General features: G+C 54.7%; 5 protein-coding genes across 5 annotated transcripts; 1 reads left to right on the top strand and 4 right to left on the bottom strand.

The window, feature by feature from the left end:
* Positions 1-821: 821 nt before the first annotated feature.
* On the top strand, positions 822-5,587 carry J4E90_001299 (uncharacterized protein; the record flags this gene model as incomplete). Its single annotated transcript, XM_051430888.1, has 7 exons — positions 822-835; positions 898-1,058; positions 1,108-1,359; positions 1,419-1,710; positions 1,763-2,299; positions 2,775-4,851; positions 4,916-5,587. 7 exons carry the CDS (start codon positions 822-824, stop codon positions 5,585-5,587), a joined length of 4,005 nt encoding a protein of 1,334 aa, XP_051296375.1.
* Positions 5,588-5,953: 366 nt separating this feature from the next.
* On the bottom strand, positions 5,954-6,953 carry RPL2 (60S ribosomal protein L2; the record flags this gene model as incomplete). The annotated part of the gene is made up of 5 exons (XM_051430887.1): positions 5,954-6,154; positions 6,205-6,510; positions 6,566-6,660; positions 6,718-6,778; positions 6,852-6,953. 5 exons carry the CDS (start codon positions 6,951-6,953, stop codon positions 5,954-5,956), a joined length of 765 nt encoding a protein of 254 aa, XP_051296374.1.
* Positions 6,954-8,283: 1,330 nt separating this feature from the next.
* On the bottom strand, positions 8,284-8,946 carry J4E90_001297 (uncharacterized protein; the record flags this gene model as incomplete). The annotated part of the gene is made up of 1 exon (XM_051430886.1): positions 8,284-8,946. One exon carries the CDS (start codon positions 8,944-8,946, stop codon positions 8,284-8,286), a length of 663 nt encoding a protein of 220 aa, XP_051296373.1.
* Positions 8,947-10,553: 1,607 nt separating this feature from the next.
* On the bottom strand, positions 10,554-15,791 carry J4E90_001296 (uncharacterized protein; the record flags this gene model as incomplete). Its single annotated transcript, XM_051430885.1, has 3 exons — positions 10,554-10,833; positions 10,887-15,588; positions 15,638-15,791. 3 exons carry the CDS (start codon positions 15,789-15,791, stop codon positions 10,554-10,556), a joined length of 5,136 nt encoding a protein of 1,711 aa, XP_051296372.1.
* Positions 15,792-16,401: 610 nt separating this feature from the next.
* On the bottom strand, positions 16,402-17,029 carry ARL2 (ADP-ribosylation factor-like protein 2; the record flags this gene model as incomplete). The annotated part of the gene is made up of 5 exons (XM_051430884.1): positions 16,402-16,509; positions 16,559-16,704; positions 16,751-16,767; positions 16,813-16,923; positions 16,971-17,029. 5 exons carry the CDS (start codon positions 17,027-17,029, stop codon positions 16,402-16,404), a joined length of 441 nt encoding a protein of 146 aa, XP_051296371.1.
* Between the last annotated feature and the right edge of the window lie 25 nt (positions 17,030-17,054).

Raw genomic sequence — 17,054 nt, 5'->3', positions numbered from 1 at the left:
TGAGGGCGCGCAAAGCCAAGGGAGAATTATAGCTATATTTGCGGCTAGATATTGCAGGATGGAATGCCGCGTCTTTGTCTGACGAGGAGATCGACAGGCTCTAACCCTAGCGTGGGTGAGGCGTGAGGACGGGGACAGGGGAAGCTAAAAAAGAAGCCCCTGCGTAAGACGCAAGCCGCCGTGAAACCTTGGGGTCATGGCACTGGCGAGACCGATACGGCACGCCACCTTGTTGGGAAACGGTTTATCGATAGATAGACAGACGCGCACGCATCTTGGTCAATCATCACAACACAGCCCTGAATCATTGCACTCGTTCTCACTCTCGTTCATTGTCGCTGGATCGTGCCCTTGGTCACGAGATTCCCCGCGCTCGCTTGCTCCCTCGACACGTCTAGACGTCTCGCCCACCTTTGTTGCAGTCACTCGATCCTTGGCTCGGCACAGGAACCAGCGTTTGGTGAAACGCGAATCGCTTCTTGCGCAAGCATCCCCAACCCACCACCTCTTCCGTTGCATCTGCCATCGCACCTGCATATCATATCTATCGTCCGTCGCAGTCGCTCGGTCAGTCAGTCAACTCGGCGCTTGCGCATCATCGCTCCTTCCACTTGCGTCCTTCCTTCCTCCTCGGCAGGCCACGACACAGGCGCCTATCGATAACCCCAGTCCGCGCAATCCAACGTCAACCGCCGCGCACTAGCTTCACACCACCCACGCCCGTTGCTATCGCCTGCGCACATTCACAGCGACGTCGATATTGATATTACCTGGCCGCAAAGAACCAAGACAGGTCGCATAGACCTACAACAACCGGCAAAATGGTCGAAGACAAGTACGTTGCGCCAAGGCACGCTGTCCTGCACGAAAAGCCCCAGGAACTGACGATAAGGACAGATATGTAGGACTCATGCTGGCCGTGAGCTCGTCACTAGCCATTGGCGCAAGTTTTGTCATTACGAAGAAGGGCCTCAATGCCTCGATGGAGAAGCAGGGCTTCAACGGCGACGGTTTTGGATACCTACAGAATCCTGTGTGGTGGGCCGGCATAACAACGAGTGGGTGCACACGCGATGCTACGCCGTGTGCGTGACTGATGGCATACAGTGGTACTCGGCGAGATCTTCAACTTCGCGGCATACGCCTTCGCGCCTGCCATTCTCGTAACTCCCCTCGGCGCCCTTTCAGTTCTTATCGGTGCGGTACTCGGCTCATACTTCCTGGACGAACAATTAGGACTTCTGGGCAAGATTGGCTGTGCGATATGTCTTATCGGATCTGTCATTATCGTGCTACATGCGCCGCCGGACAAAGAGGTTGAGTCCGTTGAGGAGATCTTGAACCTTGCGCTTCAGCCAGGTACGTTTAGGCGCGCTTCTGCCGTTAGGCTACGACAGAGACTAACGCAACGTTTTTAGGATTCCTCTTCTACTGCGCTTTCTGTGTCGTCTTCTGCATCTTCATGATCTACAGTGTTGCGCCCAAGTACGGTCGCAAGAACCCGCTCATTTACCTCTCTATTTGCTCGACCGCCGGCTCCGTTTCCATCATGTTCATCAAGGCCTTCGGTATCGCCCTCAAGATGACATTTGCGGGCAACAACCAGTTCACGCACCCCTCCACATACGTTTTCGTAATCTTGGTGGTCGGATGCATTCTCACACAGATGAACTACTTCAACAAGGCCTTGAGCCAGTTCTCGACAAACATGTACGTTCTGCATCCTCAAGTTTCACCAGCGAGTGCTAACGCACCACTACAGTGTCAACCCCCTCTACTACGTCATGTTCACGACTTGCACCCTCGTCGCGTCCTGCCTCCTCTTCCAGGGATTCAACACCACGTCTGCTGTCAATACCATTTCCCTGCTCTGCGGTTTCCTCATCATCTTCTCCGGCGTATATTTATTGAACCTTTCGCGCGAAGACCCGAACGGCAGCAAAGCATTCGGCTCGCGTTTCACCGACGGCCCGCCTTCTGACGCCATATCCGGTTTTCCTACAAGACGCAGTATGCAAGCGCGGCGCAGCGAAGAGCTGTTTGAGCGACAGTCGATTGGTGTCGTTCGTGATGGCAGACCTAGTTATGCGGACGCTGGCGACCGTAGCGCGCTGATGCATGACTACGACGTTGAGAACCAGTTCGAGCTTGGAGATTTGGCCGACAGCGACGATGATTTGGAGGGTGGCCAAAACACCAAACGAACAAGCTTCGACGAGGAGGCAAGGTTAAATGGTAGACTCAGCGGCACAGGCAGAGGGCGTGTGCAAAAAGAGTCGGTACAACCTAAGAGGAACTCGTCAGTCCGATGAAACAGGTCGACCGATGATGACAGTCGATGGGTGCAGGCTTTTGCCAGTCTTGGGCGTCTCAACACATTCGGAGACAAGTCCTACGTTTGAGGACACGACTGGTTTGCGGAACTGCATTGTATCGCATCGTGGCGTTTGAGGTGAAATTTGTAACATGGGGTTTAGGGTAGCGGAACAGGCGCCTCGGATTAAGGTGCCGGCCACTTGTACTTGTACTATGATAGCATGATATGTATACCCAGAAGGCATAGAGGAAGGATGGTATCTTTCTTTAGCACTCGAATTGCAAATATTTCTTATGTTCAATTAACAGGCATCAAGTTCACGTGTCATGTACTTTACTACCTCTTTGAGAAGTATATCTCGCACGATAACATGTTGCAGACAAATTACTGTCCGTTCCTGCATTTCTTGGCTCTTGTCATGTTGAACAACGTGATAGCGCGAGCGCGCTAGGCACAGATCTGGTCTAGAACGCGACTTCCATGTGCACAAACAAACCATCATCCTCCACGTACGAACCGACTTCCTCAGCAACGGCCTTTGGGGCCGGAAACTTACAGCCATGGCCACGACCGACTCGAGCAATGGGCCGCAGTTATTGCAGCAAGCGGAGAAGATCTTGCTGCGCCCGATACATCCACATCTCATCTCGTACTGCCCTACCATGGATCTCATAGCGCTAGTCACCGATGAGGAGAGCCTCGACGTCTACCGAATCAATGGTCAAAGAGCATTTGGACTGAAAAGAAAGAGCGAGGATTTGCGCGTCGATGCGCTGCAGTGGGAGTTCAACGGCAAGAGCATCGCTGTCAGTTGGAGCGATGGAAGCACGGACTTGGTGAGCGCCGAGACGGGGAAGGTTACGCACAAGGACGTCATGTTGCCGGAAGTCGAGGGCGCCACTAGTAGCATGGCAGAAGATGAGAATCCAGCTAGGGTAAGGTGTATAGGCTGGGGCCTGAACTTCATCAATGTGGAGACTGTGAAGAAGCGCACCGGCTTGGAACCGAAGAATGCCAACGGCGTTACGCCTGCGAAGACTGATGTCTTTGGCAATCCGACGACGGAGGAATGGGATGCGTTCAAGGATGATACCACGCTGGAGGACTTTCTGCAGCGGCAGCCGGACTTCCAGACCTTGAATATCGCGCCTGACCTACCGGATCAGCTTGCTATGATGGATATGGAATCGGTACTACCTAAACTCCCCGCAATCCCCCTTGCGCCTGCATTACCCTTCATGCGCATCTCACAGGCGGATACTGGAGCGTTCAGTTCGCAAGCGGAGGTGGACTCGCTTCTGCATTCGCATCATCTGAAAGATCACAACTCTGTCGACATGTTCATTCGACTGACCGACCGTGGAACCGTCCACCCCTCGATTTACGACTCGCTCGAAACAGTCAACGTCCAGCTCCCGAGAGCCTGGAACATGTCGAGCACGCCAATACTACATACAAGTCATCCGTACAGCTGTACACACAGCCTCCTGATGCAAACGTCATCGACCACCTCGCCCCAAAAGAAGAGCATCGCCTATGTCCCTTTGACACTGAACTTCATCCCCTCCGCAGGCATCTATCTGCACCTCATTGCAGCAAAGACATCACAACTACAGAACCTGCTCCTGTACATCACCCAAACCCTCCAACGCGTCCGCGCTTTCTTCAAGCACGCGCAAGACCTGCCCCGAAAGTTCATGATGAACATTAGCGAAACACTCGAAGAGAAGGAACTAGGCGATCTTGTCACAAACCTCTTCCACACAGCATGCACAGGAAACTGCAATCCTGTTCTCAAAGAATGGCTTGTCGACGAGTTGGCAGAAGCAGGACATAAGCGCTGGGACAACACCGTTACTTCTTCTTTCACCACGCTTCTCGCTCTGCTCCATGAGAACCTCATTCCAGCACTCGACCGTTGCTCCATAGTCATCTCGCGTCTGCGTGGACTTGCGCAGTTCCACGACCGAGATTGGATCTTCAGCGGACCAATGACGGACTTCTCATCGCTGTTAGAGACGCTGAAGAATATGCGATTGCTAGCCCACACAGCCATGTTGTACGCATCGGAAGAGAAGAGACAGTTCCACAGCTTCAGTAAATGGTTGAGATTCACCATTGACTTCGAGGCTACGGAGTTGGACTCGCAGTCTAGAGCTGAGATGGAACAGCGCGATCCCGGGGTCGATGTCTCGCAGGTACTGGCATATATCCAGTACGGGCTTACCAAGTCGGATGTTACGCCGTTTCTCAGACCAGAGGCGCAATTGGATGGTAAAGCCAAGGGGAGAGAGGAAGCGAGCTATGAGGATACGAAGAAGGCTATCGAGTTGTTGAAGGAAGGTGCGACCTTCAAAGAGGAGGCGTTGTGCCTTGAACATGTTCTCGGACATTTGAGCACAGGTGTCACGGGGCTGCTGAAGCAGATTAGTAGGTGGCAGGAAGCCAACATTCAGATGAACTCTGGTGTTGTTCTTGAAGAGATTGATGAGGCCGGGGAGATAGGCGTACTGGATACGAGGATGGTGTTTGAGGTATGCTGCCCGACTTCCTTCTTCCACCAACGCTCGAGAAGTCATACATACTAACACCACACAGCCATCATTCACCTCAGACAGCATGAGCACTTACATCGCGCTCTCACCCCCTTCATCCCCAAATCTCCTACACATCCACCGCATCTCACACGCACAGAGTATATCCAATCTACAGCGAGACATCCACGCCTACGCCATCTCCACCCTTGACTTCTCTCCCGCCTCCCAATCGACCAAAGACATCAAGATCCTCGATGCAAAGTTCGCAGACGACGCCTGTCTTCTCATCCTCTTGCAGCTCCCCGCAGACGATAAATCGCTATCAAACGTCATCGTATCCCTACCGTACACACCCGCCGCCAACGATATACCGCACCAACACCCTCTCATCACTTACACCCCGCTCCCGCAGTCTTCGCTACAGCAACATTTTCTCCCACAAGGCACACCGCCGCCGTCACCACGAAATAAGATAGTTGTAACGCGAGAGATGGTTCAGAAGCACACGCAACATGTGTTTGAAGGCCGGTTCACTCCGATGAAGTTGGTTGTGAATGGACGAAAGGGCAGAAGAGTGATTGTTGTGTTGGGCGACGATAGGAAACATTATCGCGTGTTGGATATGGACTATAGGATGAAGAAGGAGAAGGAAGACGGGGATGAGGGTAGTGGGACTGGGACTGAGAGCGAAGCAGAGGACAGAGATGGCGATGTGGAGATGGGTGGAGCGTGAGGGTCGTTGATCTGTGGCAATGTCCAATTCCAAGAATCAAGCCGTGACATGCATACATGCGACATGAATGCCTCGAGGGATCTGCTATAGAACATATCTAGTATGAGAACACAACGTCACAGCACAGACAGACACAATGAATGGTGGACGATATCAGAAGTTCAGACCAGATGCATTTTTCGGAATCACATTCCCTAAGAACCTATCATGCATGCAAGCCACAGTAGAAGAAAGCCTAGCTTGCCGAGAAGTTTCCATTTCGTTATAACGCCCGGCCACCCGCATATAGAGGTATGGAGAGAATAACCGACCGCATCTTTGTCGTTCCTGTCGTAGACCAACGCCACCAGATCACAAAGCACCACTCTAGTCCTTTGTCTTCTGGGTACCACGGAGCAGACCTGTCCTCCGCGCGGCGATGAGACCGGCCTTTTGACCCTGGGTGGCGTACCGGGAGATGGTCGAGGCTTTACCGATATGCTGGTGGTTACCACCACCGTGGGGATGGTCGACGGGGTTCATGGCAACACCACGAGTCCTGGGCCAGCTGTTGCGCTTGGCAGCGAACTGTCGGGTGTTAGTGATTGCGCTGGTCCAAATACGATCACAACACATACCTTGTGCTTAGCACGCGACGCCTTCATGAGAGGCTTGTCTGTGCGGCCACCTCCAGCGACGATACCGACCATACCACGGCATGAGCTGGGAAGGACCTTCTTGGCGCCAGATGGGAGCTTGACACGGGTCTTGCCCTCATCGGGGTTGTGGCCGATAACGGTCACGTAGTTACCGGAGGTACGGCCGAGCGCACCACGGTCACCGTTCTTGTCTTCGACGTTGGTGAGGACGGTACCTTCGGGGACGGAAGCGAGGGGGAGGACGTTGCCGATGGTGAGCGCAGCGTTCTTTCCGGCGTAGATGAACTTGGCAATGTTAGATATAATTCCCGTTGTTGCGGCCCAGAGTATTTCGACTGACCTGGCCAGTGTACATGCCCTCGTTGGCGATGAAGGTCTCGGTGTTCTGCTTGAACTTGTAGGGGTTGCGGAAGGTGACCCTGGCGAGGGGAGCGCCTGTTCACGATATCGTTAAAAATGGCCCAGACGTCCAATTCGCGACTGGGTACTCACCACGACCGGAGTCGTGGACGATCTCCTTTACGACACCCCGAATGTAACCATTGCGCTCAGCCTGCACCCATTAGCCCTCATGTCCCAGTGTGTGTGTGTGTCCAATATCGCGATTATGCGGGCGGCGAACGTACGAAGTCGAGCGTGCGGAACTGGGCGGGGTTCTTGTTCAGGCGGGTGTTGGCCGTGAAGATAGAGCCGCGACCCTTACGTTGGTTGCGAATGACCCTACCCATGACGACGGTGTTGATGTGAGTTGGATTGTCGGTCGTTGGAGTTCGCACAATGGATAGGTATTTCGACAAGAGCCCACGTCGCTTATTTTTTAGTGGGTGCACGGGCCACATTCTCCAACGTGGGCGACACCCTGAAGGCTCGTCATCAACAACAACAGCAGGAGCGTCATTTACGAATCTCACAATCCATCAAAGAATCATATCGGCTGTTACTATGGAAAAGGGTCCGCCAAAACGAAACCCTAAATCAGGATCGCATCGCTCGAATCTTCGTTGAGAAGACGCGTTCCAACTCAACTTCGGTGGCTTGTTAGACGAACATCACCGAATTACACGGCCCGGATTCCAGAAGTTCCAACGGAGAAGAGTATGTATCCTTGACTCAGATTGAGGCCTGGGCATTGTCCGCGCTGGTCATTGAATTGTACCTTGGAGTGCGCGATGATTGTGGTAGCTTTGAGGTTTTCAGAGAGTCTGCCCTCGGCGAAACACGATGGCTGTCTTCCCGAGTTTGTATGTTGCGTGCACATGCCCTACTAACATTGCCTCAGTGCATGATGGGAGCGAAAGAAGCGCAAGGCAGATACCGCGAGTATATATGCGACACAACTGCTATTTATCAACCAACGCATTCGGCTGTGTTCTGGACCGCGGAATCCGGACCTTCTAAAACTGCACCCATTCTCCATTTGAAGTTGTAGCAGAACAGCGCAAGTATACAACCACCAACTGAACACATGTTCGTAGCCGTTGTAAGGCGGATACACACCCCTACGTCATCACAGTACATTCGGAAGAATTGTTGAACCTCAGTCTTTAAGATGTCCATACCTTGAAGTTATCGCGATGAAGTCTACACCACCTGCGTCTTTTCTCAACCGACTCCAAATATTGATTTTATGGCATTGGTCGTCCACGGAATCTACGTCCCCAGAGGGATTAAGTTAAGGATATTAGGCTTGGTAGTAAAGTTGAAAGTTCGCACATGAGCCGCCCGCCAAGCTGCACAGTAGTCACTGTTCACTTCGACATCACGCGAAACATCACAAGCAAGAAGAAGCAAGTTTTATAGCTGTCTGTCTTCAAGACAACAGACCAGAGTGAATTTTTTCCAGCAAAAAGATGCAATATGTACATGCGAGGAGTATGTCAAGACCCCCAAAGAATCGAAAAGAAAGAACGATAGAAACCAAAATCTACAACAAGAAAACCCTCAACAACCAAGCTCTTCAGTAGTCCACTGCATTGCGCCAGCGAACAAATCAATGCTTGATCCAGGTCGATTGTCCAAGCCACTCAGTGGCCCTCGTACAAAGTGTGTAACAACACTCTATGAGCCGGTGATGGTGTACTGGGACTTGCCAGCAGCGTTGCCCCAGCCCTCGGTGGCAAGAGTCTGGTAGTTGTGCTGACCGAGGTTCATGCCGAGCTTGGCCCAGGCGTCGAAGTGGCACTTGGTGGTGACAGTGCCGCTGCCGGGCCTCTTGTTCACACGGTTGGAGATGTACTGGGTGAAGGTGGTGGTGCCCTGGATGGAAGGCTGGTTGACCTGGGTGTGCTTCCAGATGTCGTAGACGGAGCCGTCGCAGGTGACCTGGCCCATCTTGGTGCCCTGGGCGGAACCAGCTCCGTTGGAGGTGTACTCCTGGATGTAGTACTCGACCAAGGGGCCGGTGGTCCATCCGTAGACGGAGACGAGGACAGTGCCGGCTTGGGGCGTGGTGGAGCCCTGGAAGTTGATCTTGCGGGTCGTGCCCTTGTTCCAGCCCTTTCCAACGACGAAGTCGCCGGCGTTGGAGAAGTTGACGCTGTAGCCGTTGTTGGTGGGGCTGAACTGGACGTTGCCAGAGGTCTTGTAGTTCTGGTTGTAGTCCTGGCGGGCGGCGAGGCTCTTGGAGCCGAGCTCGAAGTCAGGGACATCGGCAGTGGGTGCGGCAAAGGCAGAGCCGGCAATGGCGGTGAGGCCGAGGACCATAGAGCTGAAGGCAACCATTTTGAAGATTGAAAGGTTGGAAAAGTGGGTTTGTTGTAAAAGAACGTTGATTGGTAGTGAAGAAGAGAATGTGGAAGTGAAGGCTGCTTGTGTAGATGCTTGGTGGTGAGCTTAATCGTCCTTCCAAGCCTTGGTCTATATACGACTTGACGGTTAAAAGGCTGTAAACATCTCGCACCAAACATATTGCGATTGTTTCAAGGTCCATGACCGAAGCCGCTGTCGCCTCGCCATCTGAGCGCTTGCCACTATCCGCATGCAAACGTGCTCCCGAGCCCCGGGGGACGCATTCCGTTGCTCGAACCCTGGTCCTCAGACCATTCCACCAGTAGTGTAAATGAGCAGTACCCCCGATTAATTAAGCTCCGTCAAGCTACGGTAGATGACTATAGTGTTCTGTGGGGAAGCCCTGGCGTTTCCTCCCATTCCTGCAGATGGTTGCATGGATCGGCGTGCTTATTTCCCTCGGCAAAAGCTTGGGAAGGCTTGGATACCCTGGGACCTCCTGCCATGCGAAGAAACATACCGGTGGCTATTCTGCCAGCATTGACGTGTTCTGTGACAGAGTACAATGTGAATGCGGTGTAAGGGAGGGGGAAATAGTCATGTGTGCCTGTGCTGATCGCGTCAGACGGATCCAGGCGTCTTTAGGCAAGTCAGCACCAGCAGCGGCCGCTACGGAGAGCCGAGAGAAGTACCGGCGGGAGCACGCGAAACTCTCACCAACAGAAGGTTTGGACAGGTGAACGACACTCGTCCATCATTATCTCGGTGTTCTTGCAGTCAACTTCATCCATCGAAGAAACAATAGTAACTGCAATGCCTGAACGACCCACAACAACACCGTCATGCAAACAAGACTACAATGCAGATCCCCGGTGAAACACCCTTAGGGCATCAACTATCCATCGCCTCATGTTTCTGAGGCACAGCCCGCCACTATGCGCATGAGACAGCGCCACATGTCATGACGTTTCCACCAGTTTGGCGCAAGGTGCTGTCTCCTCCACTTGTTCCGATAATAGAAAGACGGCAGAACACCCTAGAAGATCAATGATCATCACCAAGGCAAAAGTCATGGTCAGAAAATTTACATATTAGTCCGCGAAACGAGATCGAACCGGTGGTGCTAGCCAGAGGGCGAGAAGGATACGGCCCAGTGCGGGTGAACAGTTCCTGCATCGGTTCAGCTGAAACATCGCGTACCCGCCGCGGGAACCTCCCTCTCATTTCCGATCATGCTCTGTCGATGTTCTGGGCCCACGTTCATGTTGACAACGACGCTCTTTTCAACGGTCTAGATTGATGTTGTTTCTTCATCAGCTGAAAAACAAGGCCGTTGAAATGAGAAACAGATATCAACCGGGAACGAGATTGAGCAACGTAATGATATACAGGTCGCGTGAGCGAGAATACTGCCTCGACGACTTCAGCCATAGGCCGGTCCGTAGTGACGCCGCGACGCCGTTGTGCAAGCCTAAGGCACCTGCCGCCGAATATAGTGCAGGCATAACTTATGTACATGGAAGGTAAGGCGCAAAAATGCAATTCGCCTTCGAGACGCTCATGACAACGCAGTAACAAGCACGAATGCTTTCGCCCACCCTCTAGCGCCGCGTAGCCTCAATGGCTTTCTCCAAACCGACGATCCTCAAACTCTTGCCTCGGCCAAGTTTACCGCTCATCAAGCCAGCAGCGGGGATGAGCTTGTCGTCCCAGTGTCGGAACAGAACCTTCATGTCGCGAGGTACACCTTCTAGTACGACCGTCGTCACGGGCATGAACGGACGGTCTTCCTCCGATACAGCAAGCATACCGTAGGCTTGCGCGAACATCAGAGCCGTGGAGAATGCAGGCGCTTGTGTGCGAGACAAGGGGCCAACGATACTGCGAAGGATTAGTGGACTGTGGCAGACATCTGCAATGACGAGGCAACTTACATGTACATCTCGAAGAACGCGTCAAGTACATATACGTTCTCCGGCTCCAGATCCCTCTGCGAGAAAGGCATAATCTCCTTGACCTCGGTCTTGACAGCACCGTGCGGCGTCTTGGGCGTAAGCGGCGTCTGTGGCCTCTGTTCAGCAGCGTTCCAAGACGGTCTCCGCAGCAGCGGTGCGAAAAAGGAGCTGCTCACCTGGAGTGCTTGGCCCCATCCTGCCGGTTGGCCGGTCGTTTGTTCAATCTTGTAGAGACGCACGCGGTACTTATCCGATGTGGCTTTGTAGCGCCAGTGGTCTGCTGAGCGTGGGATGGCAGGGCCCTTCGCTGGCACTTGGGAGGGAGGAAATGTGCTGTTGAGGAAGGCTTGAGGTTCGGCACCCTCGTCGATCTCGTTGTAGTCGCCCGTGGGTGCAAGGTCCATGCCCATGAGGCGAGCACCGGACACCTCCTCAGCGGAACAGCCGCGACCTTTCCATAAGTATACCTTGCCGGTCGAAGTGGAGACGAGGTAGGGAAAGGCGGAGCATAGACTCTTGAGAGAGTAGTCTACTTCATCAAAGGCGAGGTGTCCGAGATGGCGACGGCCACAAAGCATGAACTCCTTCGATCCTGGCTTTGCGCCACGTCGTGTGATGACAATACCACCCAGAGCCTCAAAGAAGTTCGGTGTCTCTTGACCTTGACGGATGACTAGAAGCGTCCCTTGGTTCTGTCGTGCATGGTTCTTTGCGAAGAGTTGCACATCTTCCAGAGTAGGTTCGGGCACACCATTGCCGGCCCATAGGTACACGTCCGTGTGTCTTCCGCCCCTTGCATCACCATAGACGTGCGTGCACAAGTACATTGAATCTTGGAACAAGATATGCTCTTCTTGCATGGGTATAGATGTAAGTCTCCCGTCACCGGTTACTTCTTGGATCTGCTTGCGTAATGTACGAATCTTCCCTGACGGACCAAGGTCAAGTGGTGGCGATTTTAGTGTGTACATGGTGTCTACGTTATCGGGAAGCTGGCCCTCAGTAACGGGCGCTTCATCAAAGAAGTCGGCGAACATCCCGTCGTGCTTTGGGATAGTTGGTGACACAATGGATGGCTCAGAGAATGGCCTGTTTGCGCTCCCTGGTGGTGACATAGGCGCGTTCTTAGGCAATTGAGGACTCGAGTCTCGCGATCGTGACGCGACAAATCCACCCAGACTACCAAGGCTGAAGCCCAGGCCAACAGGCTTCGGCTTCGGTGGCAGAGGTTTCGATTCAGTCGGTGACTGTTGGCTGGGCTGTGGCGGGTTGGGAAGGGCCTTGGTTTCTGGCTCTGATGAGCGAACCAGTCCGGCGTCTTTCATCGCAGCTTGTTCGTCCGCTTGCGTTGGTAGCTTGATGGGAGACTTCACCCTTGTTGGAGCGGGCGATGAAGACGCCGACGACCTACCCCATAGAGTGGTGGCGCTCTTGACCGAGGAAAACGTCGTCTTCTCGGGCGAGGGCTCATCCTTGGGTGGTGAGATTTCTACGTTGGGTGTTGATATTTCCCTAAGTGGCGTTGATCTAGGACTCTCCGCTGCTGGTTTTGAAGGCACTGTTTGCGGCAACGTCGGGAGTGGACGGGAGAATCGAGAATGCGATGTCGGTGTCGGTGTCGGTGATGCGGACGTTGGTGTTTCGACTGGCCTTGGTAGTGGAGACTTCATCGGCGTGGTATGCGATCCAGAGACCCGTCTTTCAAATTCTTGAGATGTTGGCTTATTCGGTACTCTTGGTGATGATGGTTTCGGTGAGTTGATAGACTCGGGCCGTGGCGTCTTTGGGGTGGCTTGAGATCCAGACACTCTGCGGTCCAACTCCAGAGACTCTGGCTTTTTGGGGAGCTCCGGAGTGGAGGCTTTTCCGAAATTTCCGGAAGAGATGCGCGATGATTTGGCAGGCGTGGCAGGCTTATCAGTCGACGACTGTCTGACCGGCGTCCTGGCTACTGGTCGCTCCTCTGATTTTCCGTTAGTCTTGGAAACCTCGGAGCTAGGAAGGACATGCTCTGGTTTCACCAAAGGAGCAACAGCAGCGGTAGGTACCTTCTCTTGAGCCTTTTCCTCAACCTTGTCCTGAGCCTTGTCCTGAGTCTTTTCCGGTCCGGCAGTCGTGGATTTCGGCGCCCTTCGCTTCGGTCCGCGGGCGCGGCCCTTGGTCATGTGTTGCAGCTCTGGGGCAGGTCCAGTCTTCTCTTCTTGCGCAGGCCTGATAGGAGACAAGTCTACCTCAGCACTTGATGTAGACTTGTTCGTCGCAAGAGGCGGTGGACCTCGAGCGAGCATACCGGCTAGTGCAGGGTTAAAGCGACCCGCGAGCTTGCCAGACATGGCTGGCTCTTTTGTCGTAGAGGATGCGGGCTGTGCTGGCTTGTCGTTCATGATAGGCCTGTTCGCAGCTAAACTTTTCCTCCTAGCCAAAGCTTCCGGTATGGGTTCTGCTTCTTTCGGGGCTCCAGCTTTTGGGTCACTGTCTGCTCGGTTCAGGCCCTTCTTCTTTGCAATAGCTTCGGGTGTTGGAGGAGATGGTTTCGATGCGCTATCAGATCGCTTCAATGCAGAGCCCTCTTCCTGGGCCTTGTCGAAGATGGTAGATTTCCTCTTGATGAGGCTCTCCCTGAACTCGTCTTTCCGGACGGTGGGCTTGGGACCACCAGTCACATTAAGCGCGGTCTTCCCTCTTGTGATGTTATCCTTGAGCACGTCAGGCGCAACATAGTTCTTGGTTTCGGCCTTTCGTAGCCGGCCAAAGACGTTCTGCAACTCATTGACCTCACCATCCTTCTTCGAATTGTCAGGAGGCGGTCGGCGTGGCTTCAGCCCGGCGCGGAAGTCCTTCTTGGGTGGGGTTTTCGGCCTCGCCGCTGGAGATCCACGGCCTGTATCTTGTGTGAATCGCGATGCTACCGGCTTGGCTTCGGTGGGCGTTGCTGGTTGTTCAGCTGTTGGCGGCGGTGATTGCGATTTGTTGGGGGTCGGAGCGGGTGCTTCTACAGCAGCCTTTTCAGGGGCGTCCTTGACGACTTCAGGCTCAGCTGCCGCTGCTGGTGTCTCAGTCGCGAGCTTAGATTCCGACTTCTTGGCGAACAAGGGCTTCGGTGCCAATGCAGGTGTAGGGCTGGGAGACTGCTCCTTGACTGTCTCCATCTTCTTGGGCTCAGCGCCTTCCTCCTTCTTGGGAGACTCGGGTCTGCGAAGACCGACAGGCTTCAGTTGTATGTCCTTGATGGGCGAGGTGCGACCAGACGATGGCTCTCCGAATGGGCTGCCTTTCCCCAGGTCAACACTACTGCGCTGTTGCTTGATGCGGTTGATCTCTGCCATCCACGCAGGCTGCGCCGGCGCTGCTTGCTTCGGCTTGGGCGACTCTGGCCTGCTCAGCGCACTCTCCAGCCAAGTCGACTTTGTAGGGCTCCACCGCTTCGAGGGGCTCGGGGGCGAGAAGTCGTCGTTGAGTGCGTCCTTGTCGCTGAAGGTAGACGCGACGGACTTGGCTCGGCTGTGACGGTGAGGTAGGGCTGGCTTCACGAACTCGTCTTTGGGTGCGCTGTCTTTGTCGGCGCCCGTGATGGTCGCATTGCTGTAACTCGAGGCGGGACGCGAGGAGGACGAAGGTTCGATGGAGTTGTCTCTGCTCAGACTAGGTCGGTCGAGGCCGGAGAGTGAGCCGTAGCCTGTTATGGCACTTCCGCGGTTGCTCAGGGTAGAGTTTTGTCTGCTCAGGACTGGCGGTGTCTGGGTGCTCCACCGCTTGCTTACGCTATCGCTGCGCTTGAGCATGGCGCTTTGCACGAAGCCGCCCATGCCCTTGGTAGGCGAGGCAGATCGTTCCCGTTCGGGCGAAATCCTCCCTTGTGTCGGCGACATGGCAAGGGCGCGTGCGGCACGTTCGCTGTCCCCACCGTCGATCGAAGAGCCTTGTTCAAACGGCGGGGCGAACTTTTGGGAGTCGAGCGTTGGGAGAGGAGAGCGCCCCTTGGCGAGCGGCTCAGCGTCGCCCCCTGATACCGACGTGTTGGTGGAAAAGCGGTTGCTCAGCATGGCGCTGCCGCGTACCGAGCCGCCGCGAGAGCCGGGCGAGCTGGAGCGTATGCTTTCGGCAGGCGGGCTGCTGACCTCGGGCTCTATGGTAGACTCGCGTGACATACCCGGCAGCTGTCTCCTGCCCGACACGGAGCCTGTCTCTGACGCCGCCTCGTCCTGGTTTTTCCTGTATGCCGCTGCGCCCCTTCCACTGTCCTGTGTCTGTCGGAAGAAGGCTGGGTCCTTGGCGCCTAACGAGGCGGCGATGGAGGTTCTGGAGGGATTGGCCTCGGGCGACGAGGGCGGCTCGGGCGTGTTGCTGGCTGACGGGCGCTCGGGGGACCGCGATGCGACTGACAGCGGCCGCCGTATGCTGCCGGACTTGGGCCTCTGGTTCCACGATAGGGTGCCGGAGCGCCCCAATGCCGCGGCGCTGGTGGCGGGCTTCTTGGGCTCGGTGTCGTCGAGGGCGGAGGGCGTGGGCGAGCTCGTGAGGCGCTGCAGCGAGTCGTCGCGGGCGGCGTCTTGACTTGGCGGGCTCATGGCGGGCGTGGGCGTGCTGGCAGCCTTTTCCTGCACCATTCGGGGCGTGGCAGCTTGAGAGCGCGGGGACTGGGGCGTATATGGCTTGTCGGGGGAGATGGAGCGGGCTCGCTCTGTTTGGGTCAACAGCCGTCGTGAACTCTAACGGGCATAAAAACAAACCTGCTCTGCGCGCTAGTCGCTCGCTGCGGCCCTGTATCAGCTCCTCCTCGAGCTTCTTGACGCGCTCGGCATCTTCGCGGTCCCGCTGGTCGCCCAGCCGTTGAATCCGCTGCACAAACTCGGAAGGATCGATTTCCCTCTCGTCGGACGCCATGGTGCTTGTGGGCGACGAGAAAGGCAGGCTATCACAGGCCAATGTGCGCTACGGGAGTTATGCGCAAGGATTGAAGCTGCTCGGCAGTGAGATGAATCCCAGGCGGATCTGGGAGCTAGACGGTCGTTAAATTACTTTGACTCGGTTATGTCATTCCTAGCCAGAATGCTCGGGTATGTTTCAGATGCGATGTCGACGTAAGCCCGCGGACAGGTAGCACCAAATGAGCGAATGATGAAGAGAAGCAGCGAGATAGAGGGATGCAGGTCGTCCAGACGGCCTCGATGGCTGTTTGTTTATACCATCGACGTCCAGCTGCGGCCGGTCGACGCCAGCTCCACACTTGGGCGGTTGGAGCTTGTCATTCGACTACCGCTATACTACCCGCATCCAGCCTTTGGGCTGCCGTGCCCCTGGCACCGCGATGCATGCCGACAAGCATCAATACAAGAACAGTCGCGCCTTTGCATCCTGCACCACCCACTCCAGCCCCTCCTGCAAGTTCATTCCCGTCATGGCACTGCAGGCCATAACGTGCCATTTGTGTGTTTTGATGGCGTCGAGTCGCAGTCCCTGTACGCCGCCGTCAGCATTGGCCCGCCAACCAGGCTCAACATCTTCCTAAGCCCTCACCCACCTCGCGAATCTCGTCTTCCGTCATGGACCCCGGCACATCGCTCTTGTTTTTGAACACAAGCAGACTGGCTCCAGATAAACGCTTCTTTTGTTAGCTCGTGACGCTTGGGAGGGTTCATGCTTGTGCAAACCTCTTCCAGCAGCAACCCCGCCAATTCCTGTCGACAATCGTCTATCCGCTCGCGGTCAGTCGCATCGACAACCCAGATGAGCGTGTCAGTCTTCTCAAAATAGTTCTTCCAGTACGTCCGCAATGTCTTCTGGCCACCGACATCCCCTGTGCTATTAGTACACGCTTGTGAGGGAACAACCAGGTGCAGTACATATATTGAGTTTGTAACTGTTCCGTCAGTCTCATCAGGCGGCCAAGGTTTGTCATACGTACCCGTCATACTCAATCGTCTTGATGATGAAACCAAGCGTAGGGCTGACACTGTTCACATCCTCGTTCATGATCTTCTTCACAATGGTCGTCTTTCCCGCATTGTCAAGCCCACTGATGCAGTGAGCCTCCGATCTCGCAAAAACTCTTGGAATACGCACAGCATCAAGATTCGCATCTCCTTGTCCTTGAGACGCGCCTTTCGTAGTATTGACAGCATTTTGTGCGTTTCACTTTCCGGGTTC

Source organism: Alternaria incomplexa, assembly GCF_024043165.1.
Source record: "Alternaria incomplexa strain BMP 0042 chromosome Unknown scaffold_1, whole genome shotgun sequence".
Classification (NCBI taxonomy): Eukaryota; Fungi; Ascomycota; class Dothideomycetes; order Pleosporales; family Pleosporaceae; genus Alternaria; species Alternaria incomplexa.
The sequence above is the reverse complement of the archived record's forward strand: the minus strand, read 5'-3'. Positions and strand labels throughout refer to the sequence as shown.